The sequence below is a fragment of the Apodemus sylvaticus genome, chromosome 5, assembly GCF_947179515.1.
Source record: "Apodemus sylvaticus chromosome 5, mApoSyl1.1, whole genome shotgun sequence".
In the NCBI taxonomy this organism is placed as follows: Eukaryota; Metazoa; Chordata; class Mammalia; order Rodentia; family Muridae; genus Apodemus; species Apodemus sylvaticus.
Genome location: NC_067476.1, coordinates 148583825 through 148606449, shown reverse-complemented (window position 1 = coordinate 148606449; position 22625 = coordinate 148583825). Strand labels below are relative to the sequence as shown.

The 22625-nt window shown below is 47.7% G+C and overlaps 1 protein-coding gene across 2 annotated transcripts in view; it reads right to left on the bottom strand.

The window, feature by feature from the left end:
• The window catches only part of Mybl2 (MYB proto-oncogene like 2), a 28110-nt gene extending 14081 nt beyond the window's left edge, over positions 1-14029 (bottom strand). Inside the window, exons 1-7 of one of the 2 annotated variants that reach the window (XM_052184193.1) lie at positions 13776-14029; positions 10721-10767; positions 9078-9171; positions 7553-7624; positions 6466-6558; positions 4402-4622; positions 605-764 (exon numbers count right to left, since the gene is read on the bottom strand). In XM_052184193.1, the coding sequence (XP_052040153.1) occupies positions 605-764; positions 4402-4622; positions 6466-6558; positions 7553-7624; positions 9078-9171; positions 10721-10731 (651 nt within the window). In that variant the 5' untranslated portion in view covers positions 10732-10767; positions 13776-14029. The remainder of the gene's footprint in view (positions 1-604; positions 765-4401; positions 4623-6465; positions 6559-7552; positions 7625-9077; positions 9172-10720; positions 10768-13775) is intronic. The other variant, XM_052184192.1, reaches the window with a different exon arrangement.
• Positions 14030-22625: the final 8596 nt, after the last annotated feature.

Sequence of the window (22625 nt, the reverse complement as noted above, 5' to 3'; positions counted from 1 at the left end):
ACTTTATAGTTGGAAACTCGGGCTGGTGAGATGGCTCAGTGGGTAGAATGAGCGGAGACTCAAGGGAGAACCAACTCCTTCTACACATTCATTGGCCTCTGAAGGCAGAACACGGTGGTGTATGCCTTTAATCCCAGTACTTGGGAGGCAGTCTGAGGGCAGCCTGGACTGCATAGCAGATTCTAGGACAGATGGAGCTACAAAGAGTGCCTCTCTCTCTCTCTCTCTCTCTCTCTCTCTCTCTCTCTCTCACGCACGCACGCACACACGCACGCACAAAAAAAAGGGAAAGAAAATATGAGTCACCACAAACAAGTTGTGCTCTGACCTCCACATAGGCAGGTTGACACGACAGTCGCTGAGAGGACAGAGCCTGTCCCCAGCCTGTCTTCACTGTTACTCATCATACCGCTCTCCTGTAGGAGAACTAGGGCTAGTCTGCCACAATGAAAGTTCTAGAAATGTGCTGGCCATGCTCAGACTCTAGGGCAGAAATGGGTGGGTGGCTCTGGAGTTCTTGGGGAGACAAGGTCAGATGACCAGAAAACAAAGCAAACCACCCACCCTGGAACAGAGCCGAACAGCCCACAAGGCCACTGCTCACCTGGCCTTCCACGGGCTGGACGCTCTGGTGGTGGTCCTTGTCTTCAAGCTCCACAAGCAAGTACACAGGCTTGCAGTCTCTGGACTCGTTTAGGAAACCTCCCGTGTCTACTTTCCTTTTGATGGTGGAGTTCCAGTGATTCTTCACAGCATTGTCTGTCCTGTGGCGAGAAATGCGGGGCCTCTGATGCGCAGCTCTCAGCTGCTGCTTAGAGGCTTCTCTAGCTCATCCCCACATCGGTAAGTCAAGGTTTGCGGATAGACATCCTTCCGCTCTACAATGAAGCCTCAGTGTTTCAAGCCCTTGAGGGTTTAGTGAGTTTTTTCATGATCTCCATGAAATAAGCAAAGGTGGCACTCAGGGCAGGACTGAGTACAAGCAGACTGACCCAGAATGCTTGTCTGGAGAAAGAGCATTGGGAGGTAAGTGACGGAGAGCTGGCGGTTCTGACAGTGGGGTAAGGTGTGCAAGGCTGCGGTCAGAGCCCAGCAGCTGTGGGCACGGAAGGAGGAGGGATGGCTCAGGATGCCAAGCAGCCAAGGTGCCTGCCTGCAGAGGGAGGTGAAGCTCCCGGCATGCTCAAGGCCAGTCAAACCCACAGAAGGGGTTCTGAGTTCCCAACCAGGCATCAAGGGAGGCCCCCAAAGATTACATGCTGGGGTTTACCAGCTCAGACTCAGCTTAGCATCTGCCTGCCCCTCTGCTCTGTTCCCAGGACCACACCGGAACAGCCAAGGAAAGACTGGAAACAAAACAAGAAACCAAAAGCAGAGTAAGAGCAAGAACTCAGGCAGGGAAGTGGCAGCAGGTGAGATTGTAGAAGTTGCTGGAAGCAGTCTAGCAGGCAACAGCCAGTCCAGGAGACTAGTTTAGGGGGTTCAATCCAAATCGACCTTACAGGAGGATTCTAGTAAGAACCAACTCATCCCAAGGCTCCTCCCAGAACTCCAGGAACCCCAGGACTGGAGGGAGGAGCGCAGGTTTAATATGCACAGCAGCTGTCCAACCTGCAGCTTCTGACCTCACCTTCAGGCAGGAGGTTTCCTCTTTAAAAAGAAATAACCCATCAACTGTGGCCACAACACACAGGTCAGAAACTGGGGTCCCATGGAAATCTGTACCCTGGAGGTGAGATCCCCAGACCCCTTCACCCACCCTGGGAGCCCAGGCAACAGTCTACCTAAAGGAATTATCTGCCCCTGGAAAGATGGTTAACTCCAGAGAAAAGGTATTAGTTCTTGGAATGTCCTCCCAAAGGGGCTGTGCGCACCAAATAACCCCAGTAAAGGCCATCCACAGATAAGCTCAGCCAGTGTGCACTGGTTCCAAACCATGTTCACTGACTGCAAAGGGGCATCCGCAGACCAGCATTCCTTCAAAGCAAACCTCCCGCATTAACCAATATGGATGGGTCAGCGAAGAGAAAGAAGCACAACTTCCCTAATGCTGTAGTGGCCCCAACCTAAAATTACTTTCACCGCTACCTCCTAACTGTAGTTTGGCTACTGTTGTAATAGTGTAAATATCTGTGTTGGTCATTTGGTCTTCAAAGGGGGTTGCAACCTGAGGCTATGAACTACACTAGACAAACGTAACAGGCACAGAAGGTCTTTTGGTCATTGTAACAATTGTAAACATACATTAGGAACTTGGTCTGAAAAGGAGAATTTAGAAAACAAAACTTCTTAGTCAAAATAATTTCCAAAGGATTGGAAAGTCAAAGAAAAGAAAGAAAGAAAGAAAAAAAAATAAAACAAGAAATTTCCCAGAAAGTGAAATCAAAGAGAACAGGAAAAGATGAAGACACCACAATGCTCTCAATATTCTGAACAAAAATTATTTTCAAGCCCTACAGCTACTCAAATCATCTATTAAGTGGGAGATGAAATTGAGGACTGAGCTCAGGATACTAATGAAGGGTGGGTGTGTTCCACTAAAACAAGGAAGTAAACAAAACAGGGCGGAAGATTCATTCTAACAGAGACATGCAACTCAACAGGGTAGCAGTCACAAGCACAGAGGATCGGTAGGTAAGAATAACGATCTGTGCTCCATCTGCATACATTATCTGGGGACTAGACATGCAGGGCATGAAGAGGACACAAGGTCCCTGGAAGTGAGGTACAGAGGGCTACTAGTCACCACGCGGCTGCTGGGAATGGATCCTGGGTCCTCAGAGAGCAGCAGGCTATGCTGAGCCATCTCTCCAACCCTGTTTCTCTCCCTCTTTCCCTCCCTGCCCCCTCCCTCTGTTTTTCAAGAGTGTTTCTCTGTGTTGTCCTGGCTACCTGGGAACTCAGTCTGTAGACCAGGCTGGCCCTAACCCAAAGATCCATCTGCCTCTGCCTCCCAAGCACTGGTATTAAAGGTGTGTGCCACCACTGACTACCCAACTTTTACCTTTCTTAATAAGCTACTTCTGTTCCATGACTAACCTAAAAGGGTGTACATGGCTTTCTCTCCATCTTCAGGTGGGTTTGGGAACTTCCACCTACCCTAATTATGTTTTTCCCTTAAACTTTAATAGTTGAAGGGGGAAATACTTAGAAAGAACAAAAGCCAGATAAGAAGGAAATATACTCATAATCAATACTAGCAAATGAGGTCTATGTTTGAAGCATAATAGTGTAAATTCTGTTGTCCTAATTACTAGACTCATGGGATATAATATCCTAATTATATTATATTAATTATCTTTTTGCCCCTGAGACAGAGTGTCTCTATGTAGCCCTAGCTATCCAGAACTCTCTATCTGCACCAGGCTGGCCATGAACTCAGAGATGCCCTATCTCTGCCTCCCAGGTGCGGGCACCTGGATCATTGTCTCCTTCATTTTAATTCATGACTGGGAGCCAGCTGGGAGGTGCCAGTGCACACCTTTAATCCCAGCACTTGAGAGGCAGAGGCAGGTGGATTTCCTCAAGATCAAGGCCAGCCTAGACACAGAGACAGAGTTCCAGGATAGCCAGAGACATGTCTCCAAAAAAGTTTGCTAACTGAGAGTGTGCAAGTGATCTAAGAATGAGCCAACAGGCAGGGTCCCTCCTTGGTTCTGGGTTCAAGTTCTTGCTTTAAGCCTCTGTGATTAACTGTGACCCGGAAGTGCAAGCCAAGTTAACCCTTCCCTCCCCAATTTGCTTTAGGTGAAGTGTTTTATCACAGCAACAGAAAAGAAACTTAAAAACAACCGACATAATATGGGCACTGGAGGGTAAGGAGGGTTGGAGTGTCAGGAAGCTAAATCCTCCATGGCCGAAAACCAAGATAGAAACCTTCACGGGGATGAGGAGACAGACGGCCCAGCAGGAGCTCGGCCCAGCACGAGCTAACAGCAGCAATCACTCTTCCAGAGATTTTGATTTGATTCCAGGCACCCACAGGCCAATTCACAACTATAATTCTAGTCCTAGGGCATCCAGTACCCTCCTCTGGCCTCCAGCTCGCACATGGTAAGACTGGCCAGGCATGATGGATCACACCGAAATCCATTTGTAAAGCCAAGGTCATGAGTTAGAAGTCAGCCTGGGTTCAACATGGGTCTGGGGATAGAAAGTGGTGTTTCTACCATATTCCCTCTAACAGGGTACAACAGGACTTCCTGGTGCTGTCTCTTTAGGCAGGTCATTCCTGGGGGACCTGCTTCCTTTAAATGCATGTCTCTAGAAGACCTGGCTGGTTGAATGTTAAAGAACATAGATGACTGATCACAGCACTCTGGGGCACTCCTTTATCACAAGCATGGGCTTCACCTCCTGGAACCGCACCCCGGTGCACCTACCTACCAGGAGATAGCTCACCTCCCGGGCAGCATCTTGGCGATCTCAGCCCAGCGGTTACCCAGCACTTTATGGGCCTCGCAAATTATTCGATCTTCCTCCTCAGTCCAGCAGGACTTCTTCACCTCGGGGTTAAGGTGGTTGTGCCAGCGCTCACGGCACTGCTTCCCCAGCCGGCCCTTTAGGTGCTTGGCGATCAGCGTCCACTGTTTGGTGCCGTACTTCTTGACCAGCTCAATGACCTTTAAGAAAACATCAGTGAAGGACCAGCCCCTTCATCGCCTCCACTCTCGCATCTAGATATCCAGGTGGGTCTCGTTTTGCAGGAGTTTATGAGAGGTCAGCTCCAACTATACTATGAGGCATGATAAATCCTTTCAGCACTTCTGTGGAAATCAAATGAGGAGAGTACAGCCTCGAATCATGGCTAACTAGAGCCTCCTAGTAAGGCTCTCTTGCTCAGGACACAGACCATAACCATTACAGCCACTGGTGCTAGGCCCCACCTTGATTCTTAATTGTTTTGGCTTTTCCAGACAGGGTTTCTCCAGTAGGCCCTGGATGTCCCGGAACTCAGAGATCTGCCTGCCTCTGCCTCCTGCATTGGCCACCACCACCCAGCCCCGGCTCCCCTCTTAATTTCTGATGCACACATATTCTCATGTGCACACAGGCAAAACCAGGGAAGAGTAGATACTTATAGAAAAAGAAATTTTGTGTGGTGGTGCATGCCTGTAATCCCAACACTCTGGGAGGCAGAGGTAGGCGGATTTCTGAGTTCAAGGCCAGCTGGTCTACAGAGTGAGCTCCAGGACAGCCAGGGCTACACAGAGAAACCCTGTCTCGAAAAAACAAATCCAAAAAAACAAAACAAACAAACAAAAAAACCAAAAAAACCAAAAAAAACAACAACAAAAAAACCCAACCAAAAACCAAAAAACAACAAACAAACAAACAAACAAAAAGAACACTAGCAAAGCAGCCCAGGGTCATGACAGACAGTCTGGGGAACGTCAACCCCTCTCTATGCCTTGATTTAGTCACCTGTAACACAAATGACCCACCTCACAAGACTATGGAAATATGGCATTAAAATGTCAAACGTGAGCCAGGTGTGGTGGCACACGCCTGTAATCCCAGCACTTGGGAGGCAGAGGCAGGCGGATTTCTGAGTTCGAGGCCAGCCTGGTCTACAGAGTGACCCTGTCTCAAAAAAACAAAACAAAACAAACAAACAAACAAACAAAAAAAACCAAAAAATAAACAAACAAACAAACAAAAAACAAAAAATAAAATGTCAAATGTGGTAAACTCTGTAATCCACATGGGAGATAAGTAGGAGTTTAAGGTAAGCTTTGGCTACACAGCAAGTCTGAGACTAGTCCAAGCTACATGAAACCCTGTTTCAAAAAGAAAAAATCATAGAGAAAGGGATTAGAGAAGTATAGCTCAGTGGCAGAGAGCTTTGCCTAACATGCAACAGGTTTCATGTGAAGCACCCTAAAACCAGGCATCTCAGTTTTATGGTTGTGGGGTATAACCTTTATCACTGTGTCTATCACATTGTCAGAGCCTCAATGGCCGATGCCACTGGCTAAGCAAGCCACTTATGTGGACCACCCATTACCTTTCCGTGTTCAATGTGGTGGGTATGGCTACCAGTTAAAAGCAAGGGGCGGTGGTGGCTCCTGGCACTTGGAAGACAGAGGCAGGTGGATTTCCCTGAGTTCAAGGCTATCCTGGTCTACAGAGTGCGTTCCGGGACAGCCAAGGCTACACAGAGAAACCCCATCTGGAAAAACAAAACCCAACATCAAACAGCTATCTGGGTAATCTATGTGATGAGGTGGACACTGGGGCCTGGCACTCAGAAGGCTGGGGTTTGAGGAGCACTCTGAGGAGCACTCTGAGCTCTAGGTCAGCTCATGCTATAGCAAGATATGACACCAGCCAAACCACAAAGCTGGCCTTTCTCACAAACACATGTACACACAAGTCCCTGAAGACGCTGGGTGGTACAGGCATGCTCAGACTCACTGCAAGCCACCAGCCCACTGTGAATGCTGCCCCTTTGCCAGCACTTACCTTCTGATCTTCCTCTTTGGTCCATGGTCCCTTAACAAGGTCTGGATTCAAAACTCTCAGCCACCGGTACTGGCATTGCTGGTCTGTGCGGTTCTACAGCAGGAAGAGAAGGAATTCTCAGAGCAGGAGATTGAACTCTGGTTGAGCCCTGAGCTCAGGCTAAGGGCAGGGTGCAAGCACACCTTAGGTAGCTGTGTCCTGTGCCATGCACCCACCACACACCACTGTGTACCAGAAGACGGGTACAGTATTTTTGCCTCACTTTAAAGGGTGAACTGAGATCCTGTGGAGAGAGACCTCCCACACGCTGAACCTAGTGTGTGTGGGGCGCACTATCTCAGCGTCCATGAAAGTTTTACAGAAATTATTAGTTATCCCTCCTTCTTGGAGACCGTTTAGTCTTTAAAGAGTTTAGGTTACAAGGAAAAGGCTGGAGAGATGGCTCAGTGGTTAGGAGCACCGACTGCTCTTCCAGAGAGAGGTCCTGAGTTCAGTTCCCAGCAACCAACCACATGGTGGCTCGCAACCATCTGTAAAGGGGTCTGGTGCCCTCTTCTGGCTTGCAGGCATAAATGCAGGCAGAACAGTGTACATAATAAGATTTCAAGTTGAGTCTCCTGCATGGTTGTAGTGCCACTACACTAACATTCAAAGTACCCCGTGGATGAGAGATCGCCTTTCTGCACACCCTCCCCAGGAGGGCAGATACCTGGAAAGGCCAGGGTATACAAGGTTGCCACGGGACTGCAGGGAGTTCTATAGGCAGGCATCTTGGACTCAACCATCACCCTTCTTTCTGTCCTTCTGCCTTTTTCCTTGTGTTCTTTCTTTTCCTTCCTTCCTTCCTTCCTTCCTTCCTTCCTTCCTATTGTTTTTATTATTTAACCTTGTTTTTGAAAACTTTTGTTTTATATTGCATTGTTTGAACATTTTTTTATATCATTGGTCCTCTGCCATTTTTTTAATGCGCCATTCTTGTTTATCTATTTATACCCAGCCTCACCTCACCTATGCTTCCCAAGGTTTCTAGAGGCAGCTCACAAGGGGTCACCCGGAACCCTTGCCCTGTGGGAGGGGCAATACTCACAGGAAAGTGACTGGCCAGGAACTTCCAATCTTGCTGTCCAAACTGCCTCACCAGGGCCCTCAACTGCTCGTCCTACCAATACAAGAAAGACACGGGGCGTGGCTCAGCTCACACGTGTGGGAAAGTCTTGCAGAAGCCGTGACAACAGCCATTTATTTTCATACGTTACTCGGGGACTGAGTGCCTACTGAGTGTCATGTGTCAGTGGCAGTAGCCACAAAGCTGCTTGAAGGGAGGCAGATGCCAGCCCAAGCCTCGGGGACACAGAAGTGGAGCCTCTCTGCAATGCAGAATCTGCTGGGAGCTACGGTGACCGCCTCTTCAGGCAGGCAGGCAGGCAGGCAGTTTAAAAAAAAAAAAAGCTAAATTGTGGAGATGGGAGGGAAGAGGATATGACTGGAGAGGACTGATCCAGGACTCTATCACCAAGAGGCACTTAGGTACCTATAAGTAGCAGAAGAGTGGGAAAGTTCAGAGAACAACAGTCAAGCAAGGGGCCCCATCTATTCCTCTGGGCTGGAGACAGAGGCTGTCCCAAAGTACACAACTAGCTAGCATTCCAGAGCGGCCTGGGATATAAGAGTGCCACCTGACATCAAATCGAAACAACCAAACCCCGCAAACAAACAAGAACTGGTTTCCGCATTTAGGGCTAGGAATGCAACTAGCCTAGAGCGCTTGCCCAGTGTGCACCATGTTTCATCTCCAGCACCTACTACGGGAAGAGTATGAAATGTAAGATCAGAAATGCAAGATCAGACGGGCGGTGGTGGCACATGCCTTTAATCCCAGCACTTGGGAGGCAGAGGCAGGCGGATTTCTGAGTTCGAGGCCAGCCTGGTCTACAGAGTTGAGTTCCAGGCCAGGACTATACAGAGAAACCCTGTCTCAAAAAAACCAACCCCCTCCCCCAAAATATATGTGTGTGTGTGTGTATACATATACATACACACACACACACACACATATTGTTTTAAATCTTTAAAAAAAAGTAAGTTAAAAAAAACAAGGATGCACATTTAACTTCCTTGTAGCCAATGGTAGTTGGTCAAATGCTCCCTTCCCACCATGTTTAAATTTAATCTCCTCTGTACCAAGGAGGTGTTTTAAATCATGGTCTCTGCCTTCAAGTATAGATCATCAACACATGGACCAATGGGTTAGCATTTTGATGCCCCACACTGCCTGGGAACACCGTCCCCATTGGTAAGAATGCCTTCCAATGAGGTGAATGCACCTGTATTCTTGATAAGCTACCTAGCCTCTGGAGCTAGGCTGTAAGAGCAGAAAGTGTAGTGAGCGAGAGGGCAAGAGGCACTTACATCACAAGACGGAGGTCTGGGCTCTGAGGGCTAACCCTCAACCCTCAGACCTTACAGCCAGAGCATGCTCTGGGGGACAAAGAGAAGTAGATCGCCCATCAGCTTTTTCACTGACATCAGACACGCATCTGACCAGCCTCCTCCCTCCACCCCACAGGGTTCTGCCCCTCTTCCCCGTCCCATGGAGCAGTTGTGAGGCTCACCTCCTCGTGGGTCCATTTGACCTTACACTTGTTGTCTCTCTGCTCCAGGAGGTCCGAGTCGGGGTCGTGGTAGTGTAACTCATCCAGCTCCTCACTGCGGAAGCAAGCAAGGTGGGTCTCGGACAGTATGTTTACAGACCTCTACCTGGGGAGGTAGTGTGTGGCCAGGGGCAAGGCAACCACATATAGGGAGGTTTGGGGTGGGGGCAGGCCCTTCTTTTCTACTTGTACAGGCTGGGTGTGGCGGGCCATACAGGTAATTCAGCAGAAAGAAAACAGGTTCAAGGTCACCCTAACTACATAAGGAACTCAAACCCAGACGGGGCTAAATAACCCTGTCTCAACAAGTCACAAAACATAGGTAGAACTTCATCTTCTGTTTTTCTGTTTCCTTTTTGAGACAAAGTCTCTCTATATAGTATCTCTCCCCTGGCTGTCCTAGATCTTGCTGTGTAGACCTGGCTGGCTGCAAACTCAGATCTTACTGCCGAGCGCTGGCATTAAAGGCTCGCCCCACCAGCCTTCTGTTTTTCTTCTCAATGGAATGGGCTTTAAAATACTCATTTATTTATTGGTATGTCTGTGTGTACACACCAGCAACCTTTACCTGCTGAGCCATCTGCCTTGCTAAAGTTTTTGTTTGTTTGTTTGTTTGTTTTGATTTATTGAGACAGTCTTGTTATGAAGCGAAGAGCAGGCTGGTCTTAAACTCAAGGTAATTTTACCTTAATCTCTGCCGATTATAAATTGTAATTATAAATTTAGGCCACCGTGCCTGGCTCTATTCTCCTTTTCGTCGCTTTATTTCTGGGATAAAACTGCCCAGCATGAAAGCCCTGGCTTCTAACCTCCACCTCACCACAAATACAAAACCCAAACTCTTCACAAAGACCGTGACATCCAGCAGGCCCACTTTTGTATAGGCCTACAACCCCAAGACTCTGGAGGCTGAGACAGATCCGTTGCAAATTCAAAGTCAGCATGAGCTAGAAACAGGCCTTATATTCAAAACCATATTCCCACTTTTTTCTTCTCAATAACAAACTTACACTGGTCATTAGCTATTTTTTTTTTTTAGAGATTTATGTTACAGGCCGGGCTGTGGTGGCGCATGCCTGTAATCCCAGCACCCTGGGAGGCAGAGGCAGGCGGATTTCTGAGTTCGAGGCCAGCCTGGTCTATAGAGTGAGTTCCAGGACAGCCAGGACTACACAGAGAAACCCTGTCTAGGGGAGAGGGGAAACAAACAAACAAACAAACAAATATTTATGTTATGGGGCTGGAGAGATGGCTCAGTGGTTAAGAGCACCAACTGCTCTTCTGAAGGTCCTGAGTTCAATTCCCAGCAACAACATGGTGGCTCACAACCATTTGTAATGAGATCCGATGCCCTCTTCTGGTATGTCTGAAGACAGCTACAGTGTACTAATAACACTAAATAAATAAAAAAAGATTTATGTTATGATGTTTTGGGGTGGTTTGCCTGCATGTGTATCTGTGCACCACATCTATGCCTGATTCATGCAGAGTTAGAATAGGGGGCCTGATCCCCTAGAACTGGAGTTCCAGATAACTGTAAGCCAGCTGGTGGGTCCTGGAAACTGAACCTGGACCGCCCAAAAAAGGGCATGAAGTGCTCTCACCGCTGAGGCATTGCTCCAGTCCCCGGCACTGGGTATTTTAAAGGCACCTGTAATCACCAAACATGTAAAAATGTAAATATCTTAGGTATGGCCTCAGCAGCTTTTTCCATTCTTTTTATCTGGATTAAAGGCATATTCCACCACACTAAACCCAACTCTATTCGTTCTTGCCTGTCACTTTCCAATCCTTGCCTGCATGTGGGCACAGTTAATGGAGAACAAAAAAACTCAGAATACAATTATCTGATGTCCAAAGGCTTATAATAAAACTAACTTGCCAGGCGGTGGTGGCGCACGCCTGTAATCCCAGCACTCTGGGAGGCAGGCAGATTTCTGAGTTCAAGGCCAGCCTGGTCTACAGAGTGAGTTCCAGGACAGCCAGGGCTATACAGAGAAACCCTGTTGGGGGGGGGGGGGAACCAAATCTAAAAAAATCAAAACAAACAGACAGACAAAAAAACAAAAAACAAAACAAAACAAAAAAAAACACCTAACATGGAAGTTTTCATTGTTTTGTTTGTTTTTCAAGAGTTTCGGTGTAGCCCTAGCTGTCCTGGAAGTTAATCCATAGACTTAGAGATCTGCTCCTCTCAGCCTCCCTGCTGGGTTAAAGGCACACTCCACTATACCTGGCTTGCCACCCAAATCCTATTACCTAGTTTAATGAGAAAGGAGGTGGTACTGTGAAGCTCTAAGAAGGCTACGTAGGGACTGGAGGAACACACTGCCCTTGGTGAGGACCCAAATTTCAGCTGCCAGCACCCTTTCCCACAACCCTCCCCCCCCCAGCTCTGGGAGGATCCAGGCACTCTGGCCTCTGTGGGCACCTACACACAAGTGCACATAACCACACACAAACACATAACTAAGGAAGAAAGGAAAACAACCAGTTATTCACAGAACTTGGTTAATCCTTCCCCAGGACCTGCACTGGGTCACCTCTAGCAAATACTAAAGGTTAGTCAGTCATATGTAACTGGGGAAAGTAGTGATTTCCAAACGAGCAACACAGGCCACACTTTGTGCCCAAAAGTATGCCGTTGTGTGTCTGCACACCCCTCCCTGTCTTCCCTCACACTCAGCACAGCCTCCCAGACACTCCTACACACACAAAGCACTTTGGAAAGCCAGGTCCTGCCCTCAGCTCCAACCTCTGGCCTCACCATCACCCACAAAGGTCAGCTCCACCTTCACATCCTGGAATTTGGCACAGAGAAGGCCTAAAGAAATATTTGCCCAGGGAAGGAGTGGATTTGTGAATGAATGAATACTTGCAAAGATGCTGCCTACTAAACAACTCTAGAAATCCTAACTAAAATGAAACGACGTTTCTAAACCTTAGCAACACACCTCACAGGACCCAGAGAGCAGATTTGTTCTGTCATTGCTGACTCAATGCACAGACCATCTACCATTGTAAAGCTGAAGGCAAAATCTACAAAGTATTAACAGTTGAGTTTGCTTCTCCAAAACTCAGGACACGGCCCAGATTCTATTTAGAAGCTCAGCCAATGTCCTAGGAGAAAAGGTATCTGAAACAGAGCTCTGAAACATCAGTTTTGTGTGATAGCGACACTACTTGGGGGGCAGGGTCTTTGAGACCGGGTTTCTCTATGTACCCTTGGCTGCCCTGGAACTCGCTCTGTGGACCAAGCTGTTCCTTGAACTCAGATTTGCCTAAAGGCTGGGATTAAAGGCCTGAGTTACCACCTGGCGTGGTCGCAGTATTCAACAGGTGGGAGGGGCTCCATTTAACAGATGTGAAAAGTGAGACCCACAAAGATGACACCACGCCAAGTTCCACACTTCTACACCCTAACCTCCCTGGTAGCCATAGCATGAAAAAGCAGAGGCCGGTGTGCTGATTAAAACAAAGTCTCACTTTTGTATATACACATACCCTTTCTCTCTGGGCTATGCTCCAGGGAAAGGTGAGTCAGAGGCCAAGAGGGAAGTGGGCCACTGGGGTACAGGGAGTCACACCATGTGGCAGAGAAAAGAGTGAGGCCCATGAGGATGCAGGGGCACCGAGCCCATGCTCACAAAAGGGTCCCTCCAATGGGTCCCCGGGCTCTCGAAGCAGTACTTCCAGATGCTCTTCCTGGGCACTGAACTGCCCTAGAAACTGGGGCATGGGAAACCACCCTGATCAGCGCCCACAGACCCAACCAATATATCCACTCCTGCCACGAAAACCTCTACAAGTAAGCCAGCAGGCATCTCTGTTCTCATCCTCATCCTATGCCAGGTTCGGCCAACTGAAGACGTGGGTAAGGCGTTCTGAATTGTTAAGACCCAGAAGGAACACAGCAGAACCCAATTATCCCACTCCTTAGAAAGGCTGGAAAGCCCCGCGATTAGGCCCCAGATACACAGGTATACCGAAGCTCCAGGCTTGACCCAGCCACCCTAGTTCCTCTAGGGAACTAAGAGGGAAACCCAGTTCCTGCCTTTGGCCCAGCGGCTGCTGGCAGAGCAGTCTCGTTGCACACCATTAGTTTTTACTCATCCCCAGCTGACCAAAACTAGCGTGGGACAGGAAGGCTTCTGAAACCAAACCGAACCAGCCGCCGAATCCCCATGAGACAACGAATCTCCCCCGTCTCACATCCCGCGGAGGGCCCAGGGGCTTTGTGTTTCCCGGAATGTGTTTCTAACAAAAAAGAAACGCCAGCAAATTCGAGCCACTCTTGAACGACAAGTGTCTCCCGGACTTCTGCCTTCCACTCGCTGAGGCAAGGGGAGACATTCTCCCTACCCAGTAATGGGCCTCCAGCTGACACCGCGGGCAACAGCCTTCCTTCTCCACCCTGCAATTAGGCGGGAGATGATGGACCTCACCCAGGGCCGGGACCCGGTCTAGAGGGGGAACCCGCGCTTTCAGGCTCCAGGGCCCAGGAGGCCCGAGAACCGAGCGAGGGGTCCCTAGAGCCTCTCGACGTGGCGGCGCCCCTGCATCGGGCGGCGCGGGATGCATTTCTCTCAGGGATCCCCATCTCACGCTTGCTGACCCAAAGAGAAGGAAGAGAACCCCAACGCGCCCGCAGCCTCTCACCAGCGCGTCCGCCGAGACATCCCCCCGGCCCGAACCCCGCCGCGCCCTTACGCCCGCCGGCCGAGCCCGGAGCGGGAGCCGGGCCGGGGTCAGGACTCAGGCTGCTCCGGCCACTCCGGGCCCCAGGCGGTGCTCTGAGGCGTCAGCGTGTCTGCAGGTTTTGTCGCACGTTTCCAGAACTGCAGCTGCCTAGGGAGCGCACTGAACCACTTTCCTATCTCCCGCCAAGTGCGTCGGCGCCGCCCGGCCCTGGCGCGCGGGCGCGGGGGCGGAGCATACGGAAGGGGCGAGGCGTACTGGAGATGAGGGGCGGAGCCCGTGCGCCAGAGCCCTAGGAAGAATCAACGGAGGGGCGGAGCGCAAGGAGGGGAGAAGGGGAGTAGTTTACCGGAGGGCAGAAACCAAAAGTGCAAGTCTAGCGGGGCAGATGCTCTGGCAGTGGGGAATCCCAGATACACCTACCTTGGGATTCAATGAGGCGCGAGCCCCGGCTCTGTGTGAATCTTATGTGAAGCAACACATATAGCAAAGACTGAAAAGAACTGAATGGGGGAAACTTCCCGCCCAAATTGTCACTGCTTGGGACGTTCCAAGCCACTGTCCCTAGAGCCCCCATGCTCCCTTTAACTGGGTTTTCACCTTTTCCTTTGCAAGTCTTCTTGCTTCTTCAGCTGCCTCAGCTCAAAATCCCAACATTTCTCTCACCAAACCTAAACCTCTCTTTTCGGGTTAAATCTTCGTTACTCCATATTGTAAAGGCCTTCCAGATCACCACGTCGAGCCCAGAGAGGCAAATTTAGCCTCCCAGCTTTTGCTTGGGCAGTTATTAGGACCAGGAATTCCCCACATCTTCCCCCACTGGGGTCTCTTGCCCATCTGCTTGCTGCTGTGTGCATTTCCTCAACTGTGAGCATCCTGGAATTCCAGCAGCCTCTCCTCGGAAGTGTAGAAAGCCTCCGGGTGAAGGTTTGTTGGCTTAAGTTCAATTTCTGATGGCACCGGTTGTCCGTTTTAGATTGTCATTTACTACCTACATACCGAGTGTCATCCTACTGGGACTTCCTGGAAGGATGAGAGCCTGGAACCCCAGTCAAATGTCCTTTTGGCTCAGACCTCAGATCTTTCCAAACACTGCTGGCCCTCTTTAGACAGTACAACTCTGAAAACTTCACTTACAACAGCAGAATGAAGGCTTAAAAGCTACAGGTTTCCACCTGGTTTGATTCAAGGCCTTCCCCCACCCCTATCCCTTCAAAGGAATTGATGTGGGCATTTACTCTTCACTGCTAGTGTACTTTACAGCCAGATCTCCTAAGGGTAGATTCCCAGCCTCCTCTAGTTCCATTATCTCAAATTATCAAACTTCTCCTTGCCGGTTTCCTCATCTACAAGAACAGTTCATAAAAACTTTGATCTTTATAACAATCCAATGAGTTATATGCTAGTATTACCTGGTAGCAGATGGAGAAACTGAGGCACTGACTCCCCCAAACTGTAGTTCTAGAGTGTATAGTAAGGAAAGGGGAAAATGGCTTTCCCTCTAGCGTCTTTGGCTTGCTTGCAAATTATATCGATAGGAAATAGATTAAGAAGAGGAAATTTGCTGGGTGGTGGTGGCGCTGGTAACCTCAGCACTCTGGGAGGCAGATTTCTGAGTTCGAGGCCAGCCTAGTCTACAGAGTTTCAGGACAGCCAGGGCTATACAGAGAAACCCAGTCTCGGAAACAAAACAAAACAAAACAAAACAAAAAAAAGAGAGAGGAAGGAAACTCTTGTTTAATTACTTGCATATCTGTTGGAGTCCTGCAAAATACCTTCATCATATAAAGGCTCGGATGTTTGAAGCTTCCTGAGGTACAAAAAGGAATGGGGGTCCTCGGACTTCTGTGGGGATGGTGGTGATACAAGCTACTTGGGGATAAGGAAGGAACTGTGTGGCAAATGTGTGGTCTTGTCAGGCAGATAAAAGTCTCCCTGTTAAAAGAAAGTTATTGGCAGCAGCCAGTTCCTAGTACAGAAGGCTAAGGTAGATTTCCTTTACAAATGTAAATTTCTTTTACAAAAGGACTGCCTTGCAAAGTTATTTCCTTGTCTACAGTTCCTGCAAAATAACCAGGTAGTAGCAAGCCAGAGAAGTGGGAGATTATTTTCTCCTACACTTTATTTTGGGGTACTGTTATACAAACCTTTAACTCTAAGCACTACAAAGATACCTACCATCTACAGTGGTTATAGGATCAAGTGTATGAATATGTATAAGACACATAATAAGTATTATATCACTGTTAGGTGGCTTTTGTGGCTGAGGTTAGACCTAGGGAATCCCACATGCCTTACTCTCAACACCTGTAGTCCTTCTGTTGGTCCCATGATTATATTCTGAGTCCACCTGTCTTCACACCTGTCCTCTGAGGTCCAAGACGGTGCTCTGCAGGCTGCACACACCCTCACTTAGATGACCAATCTCCTTTTGAACAAAAGCAGGCCCTAAAATTTGCACAAGATTTGTGCTCAAGGCAAAAGGCTTCGGCAGGGACCAGGAACTGGAGACAGTTCATCAGGACACCAGAGCTGGAGGAGCCTGGAGATGTGTGGGTGGACAGCAAGGTCGCTCCAGGGTCAGAAGGAATCTGGTGACCTCCAAGAGTGGTGACCTCTAGTTATCAGCAGATCAACACCTAACCCCTGGGGAGAGCATTCCCAGAATCCAGGTGCTAACAGACCTGGGTGTGGTCTCTAGGCTCCAAACAGATAACAGACACTCTGAATTGCATGGGGGGAGGGAGTCTAGAAGTACAGACCCAGGAAGAAAAGGCTCTAGCCATATAGCCCTTCAATTGTCTGTCCTGGGCTCCAAACTCCGAAGCTATTCCTTTGTAAAGAAGACAAAGATCAAATCTTGTTGAAATATACTTGGCCTAGCCTCAAGGACACAAAGTTATTGACTGATGGTAAATAATACCTAGGATCACCTGCTTTTCTGTCCAGAGTCGTGGTATCCATCTACTGAGCAACTTTTGTTTTGGTTTTGCTTTGCCTTGTAGGGCTGTGCTTCCAACGCTGGGCCTTCAGCCAGCCAGGCAACCAACATTTAAATAAGTTACATGGCCAACCCACTAAGCAAGCTGAGACAAAAAGCCATTCAATGAATTGCGCTGATCACATAGGTGCTGGACTGGAAGAGGGAAGCTGTGTGCACCCAATAGGATCAGCTTGGGCTCTTCAGAATTGGGGTATTTAGAAGTTTTGCAAGGTGGACAATGTAAGGAATGACAAAGAACACGCATCACACAGCAGGGAGAAGAAAAATTTGAAAATCTATGCAAGGTGTGGTGTCACATGCCTAATCCCAGTACTCGAAGGCCAGGGCAGGAGAATACCAAGTCCAAGACCAACCTTCACTATACGGTAACTTCCAGGCCAGACTGAGATGCAAGGAGACCCTGTACCCCAAACCAAAAGATAATTCTCCTTGAAGTAGTGGTGCATGCCTGAAATCTCAGCACCCTGGAAGGTTTAAGCAGAAAAATGGAAAGTTCAAGCATCTCCCTATCTAGGGAGATTCCCCAATCAAAAGAAAAACGTGGAGGGGGTGGGGGAAGAAGGTGGGTGTGAGAGAGAAGGTGGGTGTGAGAGAGAAGGTGGGGGAGAAAGGGAGGTGTAGGCCGAGGCGGAGTCTTTAGAGAGTGGCAAGACTTCAAAGCCATTCTTTCAAATCCTACTGGCTCTCACTTCAAAATTCAGTCAGTACCAAAAGCACAAAAGATGCTTAAAAGCTGGACATGGGGCTGGAGAGATGATGGCTCAGCGGTTAAGAGCACTGACTGCTCTTTTGACGGTCCTCAGCTATTCTCCAAACCTCGTCAGTCCCTAATAGCTTCATCAGAGCTTTAACTACTTCCAAGTATCCCTCAGTGGCCTGTTGATAACTCTCACAGAAGGGTGGGGGACCCTCACCTGAGATTCCCCACTGCCTCCCTACATCTCCCTCCCAGCTGTCTACCAAGTCTTCTTGTAGACTCGGGCTAAAGGACATAGCATATCCTTATTGCGTTAACTCAAGAGGCTTCCATCTTCACAGCTGAGATGGGGGTAGGAGGGGCTCAATGTCCCAGTAAGGTCTGCAAGTCAGTCCAGTAAACTTGCTGGCTCTCCAAAATGGACTCTGGGGAATTCTTAAAGATTCTAGTCTCCCCAGGAAAGTTCATGAAATACTGATAGATTCATAATCCTAGTGGTCGGGAGGCAAGAGGGTTGTAAATTGAAGCCACTTAGAACTAACTAGTGAGATTCTGTCTGGGAAAGAAAAAGAGAGAAAGAGAAAGAGAGAGGAAAGAAAGAAAGAAAGAAAGAAAGAAAGAAAGAAAGAAAGAAAGAAAGAAAGAAAGAAAGAAAGAAAGAAAGAAAGAAAGAAAGAAAGAAAGAAAGAAAGAAAGAAAGAAAGAAAGAAAGAAAGAAAGAAAGAAAGAAAGAAAGAAAGAAAGAAAGAAAGAAAGAGGGAAAGAAAAGAAAAAAAGAAAAGAAGCCAGGAATGGTGGCGTATGCCTGTAATCCCAGCACTCTGGGAGGCAGAGGCAGGCCGATTTCTGAGTCGGAGGCCAGCCTGGTCTACAGAGTGAGTTCCAGGACAGCCAGGGCTATACAGAGAAACCCTATCTCTAAAACAAAAACAAAAACAAAAACAAAACAAAACAAAAAAACAAAACAAAACAAAACAAAACAAAAAAAGATGGGATGGGAGGTGGCCTTTCTATCTAACCCAGGCTAGCCTGAAACTCATGCTACGGCAGCAGTTCTCAATTTGTGGGTCACGACCCCTTTGGGGGGTCAAATGACTCTTTCACAGGAATCACATACAGATATTCTGCATATCAGATATTGACATTACAATTGATTCATGACAGTAGCAAAATTACAGTTATGAAGTAACAATGAAAATAATTTTATGGCTGGGGGTTACCACAACACGAGCAACTGTATTAAAGGGTTGCAGCATTGGAAGCATTAGACCAATCTAATTGCTCTAAGGATTGCTCTGTAGCCAATCTTAAACTTTGAATTCTGCTTTATCCCATAGTTGTTTTTTAAAGACATAAATAGGTATGATATAGGCTTAAAGTACCAGCTAGGAGGAAGCTGCTGTGGGAAGATTAACTAAGTCCAGGAGTTCAAGACCGGCCTAGGCACCCTGTCTCAAAGAAGGAAGAGAATAATGAAAAGTGCAGTGGTGGTTTGAATATACTTGGCCCATGAGAAGTGACACTATTAGGAGGTGTGGCCTTATTGGAGTAGGGGTGGCCTTGTTGGAGGAAGTGAGTCACTGGGGAGTTGGCTTTGAGGTCCTGCTTAGGACTTAAGTTCCACCCAGTGTGGGGAAGAAATAGTCTCCTCCTGGTTGTCTTGGGATCAAGGCGTAGAATTCTCAGCTCTGCTAGGCTTCTCACTATGATGCTAATGGACTGAACCTCCGAAACTGTAAGCCAGCCCCAAGTAAATGTTGTCCCAGTTAAGAGTTGCCTTGGTCATGGTGTCTCTTCATAGGAATGAAACCCTAACGGAGACAAGCACATGACTGTAACTAAGACTGTGCGCACAGCACACAGGAGGCAGAGGCACAGTTGCTGAAGATTCGATGGTTGGCCTACAAAGCAATCGTTGGGGAGTCGGAGATGGGGTGGGAAGAAGCTTGGTAGTGAGCTTCATGACTAGGCATGAAGGCCTGGGCATGATCTCCACTACCCACATAAAGCATGTCTGGTGGCCCAGACCTGCAACCAGAGGCAGAAGCAGGAACAGCACTGAAAGTTTGAGCCCTGTTTGTTCTACAAGGTAAACTGCAGATTATCCTGGGTTCTACAGTGAGACTCTCAAGAAACAATACCCCAAATCAACCAAACAAACCTACCCAAGACAAAACTACTCCCCTAAAACAGGAAGGGAAATCTTACATCTACATACCCATTGTATGATCAAGCCTTCACAAAAACATAAATGTATATGCCCACACAGACTTTCAATGTGTATTAACAACGGCCCCAAACTGAAGACACCCCAAACTCTCAACAACTACCTGGGTAGATAAATTACAGAGAGAAGTTGATTTTGAAATAATTATGCTGAAAGAAGCCTAAGAGAACAGGATGATCACTGCCAATTGTATAAAACTCCAGGAACTGCCATCCCACTTACAAAAGGGAGAGTGGCTGAAGGGGAGAGGAGAAGCTCGCAGAGGGACACAGAAAGTTTTTCCCTTTTGCGTCACTCTAGGGGTCACTACAGACTCACTGGAAGAAGTGTTGAACCTGAAGACCTGCCTGTCAGCACCTTGGCTCTTTCCCAGTGCTGAGTTTGCCATCTGTCAATCTAGTCATCTTGATGGTATGCATGGGCAGAGCTGGCGGCCCCTAGCTGCTGAGACTCAAGCTCATTCCCTCTCTGCACTGGGAGCCTCATCCCCAGCACTGCAAGTTTTGACACACAGTAGATTTGTCCCGGTTTAAAGCATAGATTTCCATGTATGGTAATACTGGTTGCAAAGAAGGCAGCTGGACGCTCAAGAGGGTGGCGTTCTTTCCCCTAGAGCCTATATAGATCACTGCTCAAGGCTTACATTGTTAGGTGTTTTTGTTGTTGTTGTTTTGTTTCGTTTTGTTTTACTTAAAAACTAAACCAGAGTTTAGTGACACACAACTGTCCTTTATTTCAGTTTCAGGAGACCTGGTGCCCTCTTCTGGAACCATTGGTACCAGGCATAGACATGGTGCACACACATACATGCAGATAAAACTTATATACATATAAAATAAAATAAAACTTTTTTTAAAAAATTACTTATGTATATGAGTACACTGTAGCTATCTTCAGGCACACCAGAAGAGGGCATGGCATCCTATTACAGATGGTTGTGAGCCACCATGTGGGTGCTGGGAATTGAACTCAGGACCTCAGGAAGAGCTGTCAGTGCTTCTAACTGATGAGTCATCTCTCTAGGCCAAAACTTTTTTTTAAAAAAAACAAAAAACAAACAAAAAAAAAGCCAGACAGGATTACTTGGGAGGCAGAGGCAGGTGGATTTCTGAGTTCAAGGCCAGCCTGGTCTACAGAGTGAGTTCCAGGACAGCCAGGGCTACACAGAGAAACCCTGTTTCGAAAAAGCCAAAAAAAAAAAAAAAAAAAAAAAGGACAGGGTTTCTCTGTGTAGCCCTGGCTATCCTAGAACTCGATGTGAAGACCAGGCTGGCCCCAAACTCAGAGATCTGCCTGCCTCTGCCTCCTGGGTGCTAGGAATAAAGGCATGTGCTAATAAACCCAAAACCCCATATCCAAAACAAACAACAAAAACAAAATAAGCCAAACAAACAAACAAAATAAGCCAGGTGGTGGCCAGAGGCCTTTAATCCCAGTACTTGGGAGGCAGAGGCAGACTCTGAGATTGAGGCCAGCCTGGTCTACAAAGGGAGTTCCAGTATGGCCAAGGTTACATAGAAACAATGTCTCAAAAAACAAAAACACAAATAAACAAGTAGACAAACAAACAACACCCCCAAAATCTCTGTAATCACCCCAACTCTAAGAACAGAGTTTTAAACAGCCCTCTGCTGCTTGAGCATTGTGTAGCTTGTTGTTGTGCAGCACGGTTTCTTTCTTTCCTTTTTTTTTTTTTTTTTTTTTTTGATTTTTTTGTTTTTTGTAGACAGGGTTTCTCTGTATGGCCCTGGCTGTCCTGGAACTCACGCTGTAGACCAGGCTGGCCTTGAACTCAGAAATCCGCCTGCCTCTGCCTCCCAGAGTGCTGGGATTACAGACATGCACCACCACTGCCCAGCACAGTAGGGTTTATGTCCCCAGTCCAGCCTAGAGCCTTCTGCTTCAGCCTCCTGAGTAGTTGTGATTACAGGGCTGCTGCACTGTACGAGCTGGTATTTAGAGGTAGCTTGTGGATTCCTTTGAGCTGAGACAGGGGTGTGTTGTATGGCCCAGGCTGGCCTGGAATTAACTTGGTATGTCAGGCTCCTCTCAACCCTCAGCAATCCTTTTCCTCAGTCTCATAAGTGCTTGACTGCAGACATGAGCCACACTGGTTCTGAATTTAAGGCAATGGAGGATGGGGAACAGATCAGTGGAAAAGTGCTTGTCTCCTGAATACTCCATTATATAATGTCATTACCACATCTGTCGAATATATTAACACCTGAACTGTCCTCCACATGTTTAAATTCTTTTGTTAGATTTATTTTATTTTGTTTTTCCTATATGTAGATATGTGCACCGTGGGTGTCCCATATCCATGAAGGCCAGAAGAGGAAGACAAATCCCCCTCAACTGGACTTATGGAGGCGTGAGCCACCATTTGAATGCTGGGAATTGGAGTCCTGGTAAGAACAGCCAGTGCCCCTAACCACTGAGCCATCTCTCCAGCCCCACTGCTTTCTTTTTGAAACATGGTCTCCATAGCTTAGGCTGACAATTCTCCTGCCCCAGTCTCTCAAATGCTGGGACCACAATCACATGCTAACGTGTGTGCCACTCGTGGGCCTTGTTTTGCACTGTTTTGAGTTAGTCCAGGGGTCAACTTCAGCTTGAGCAGTTACCTCCTGCTCGGCTCTCAGCTGACTCTGAACCAGCCCAGAAGTCTGCACAGTGTTTAACAAGCATTAGGTGTATCTTCAATCAGATTCAGATCCTGAGCAGGAATGAGAAAAAAAGATATCAATGACAGACCGACCGTTTTATAAATTACAAAAGCTCAATCATAGATTTAATTTACGCAAATGAATCATCTCTTCCATCTGGGCACTACAGAGGATGGGCAAACCTTCCACAGAGTTAGAGAAAAACAACTAGACACGT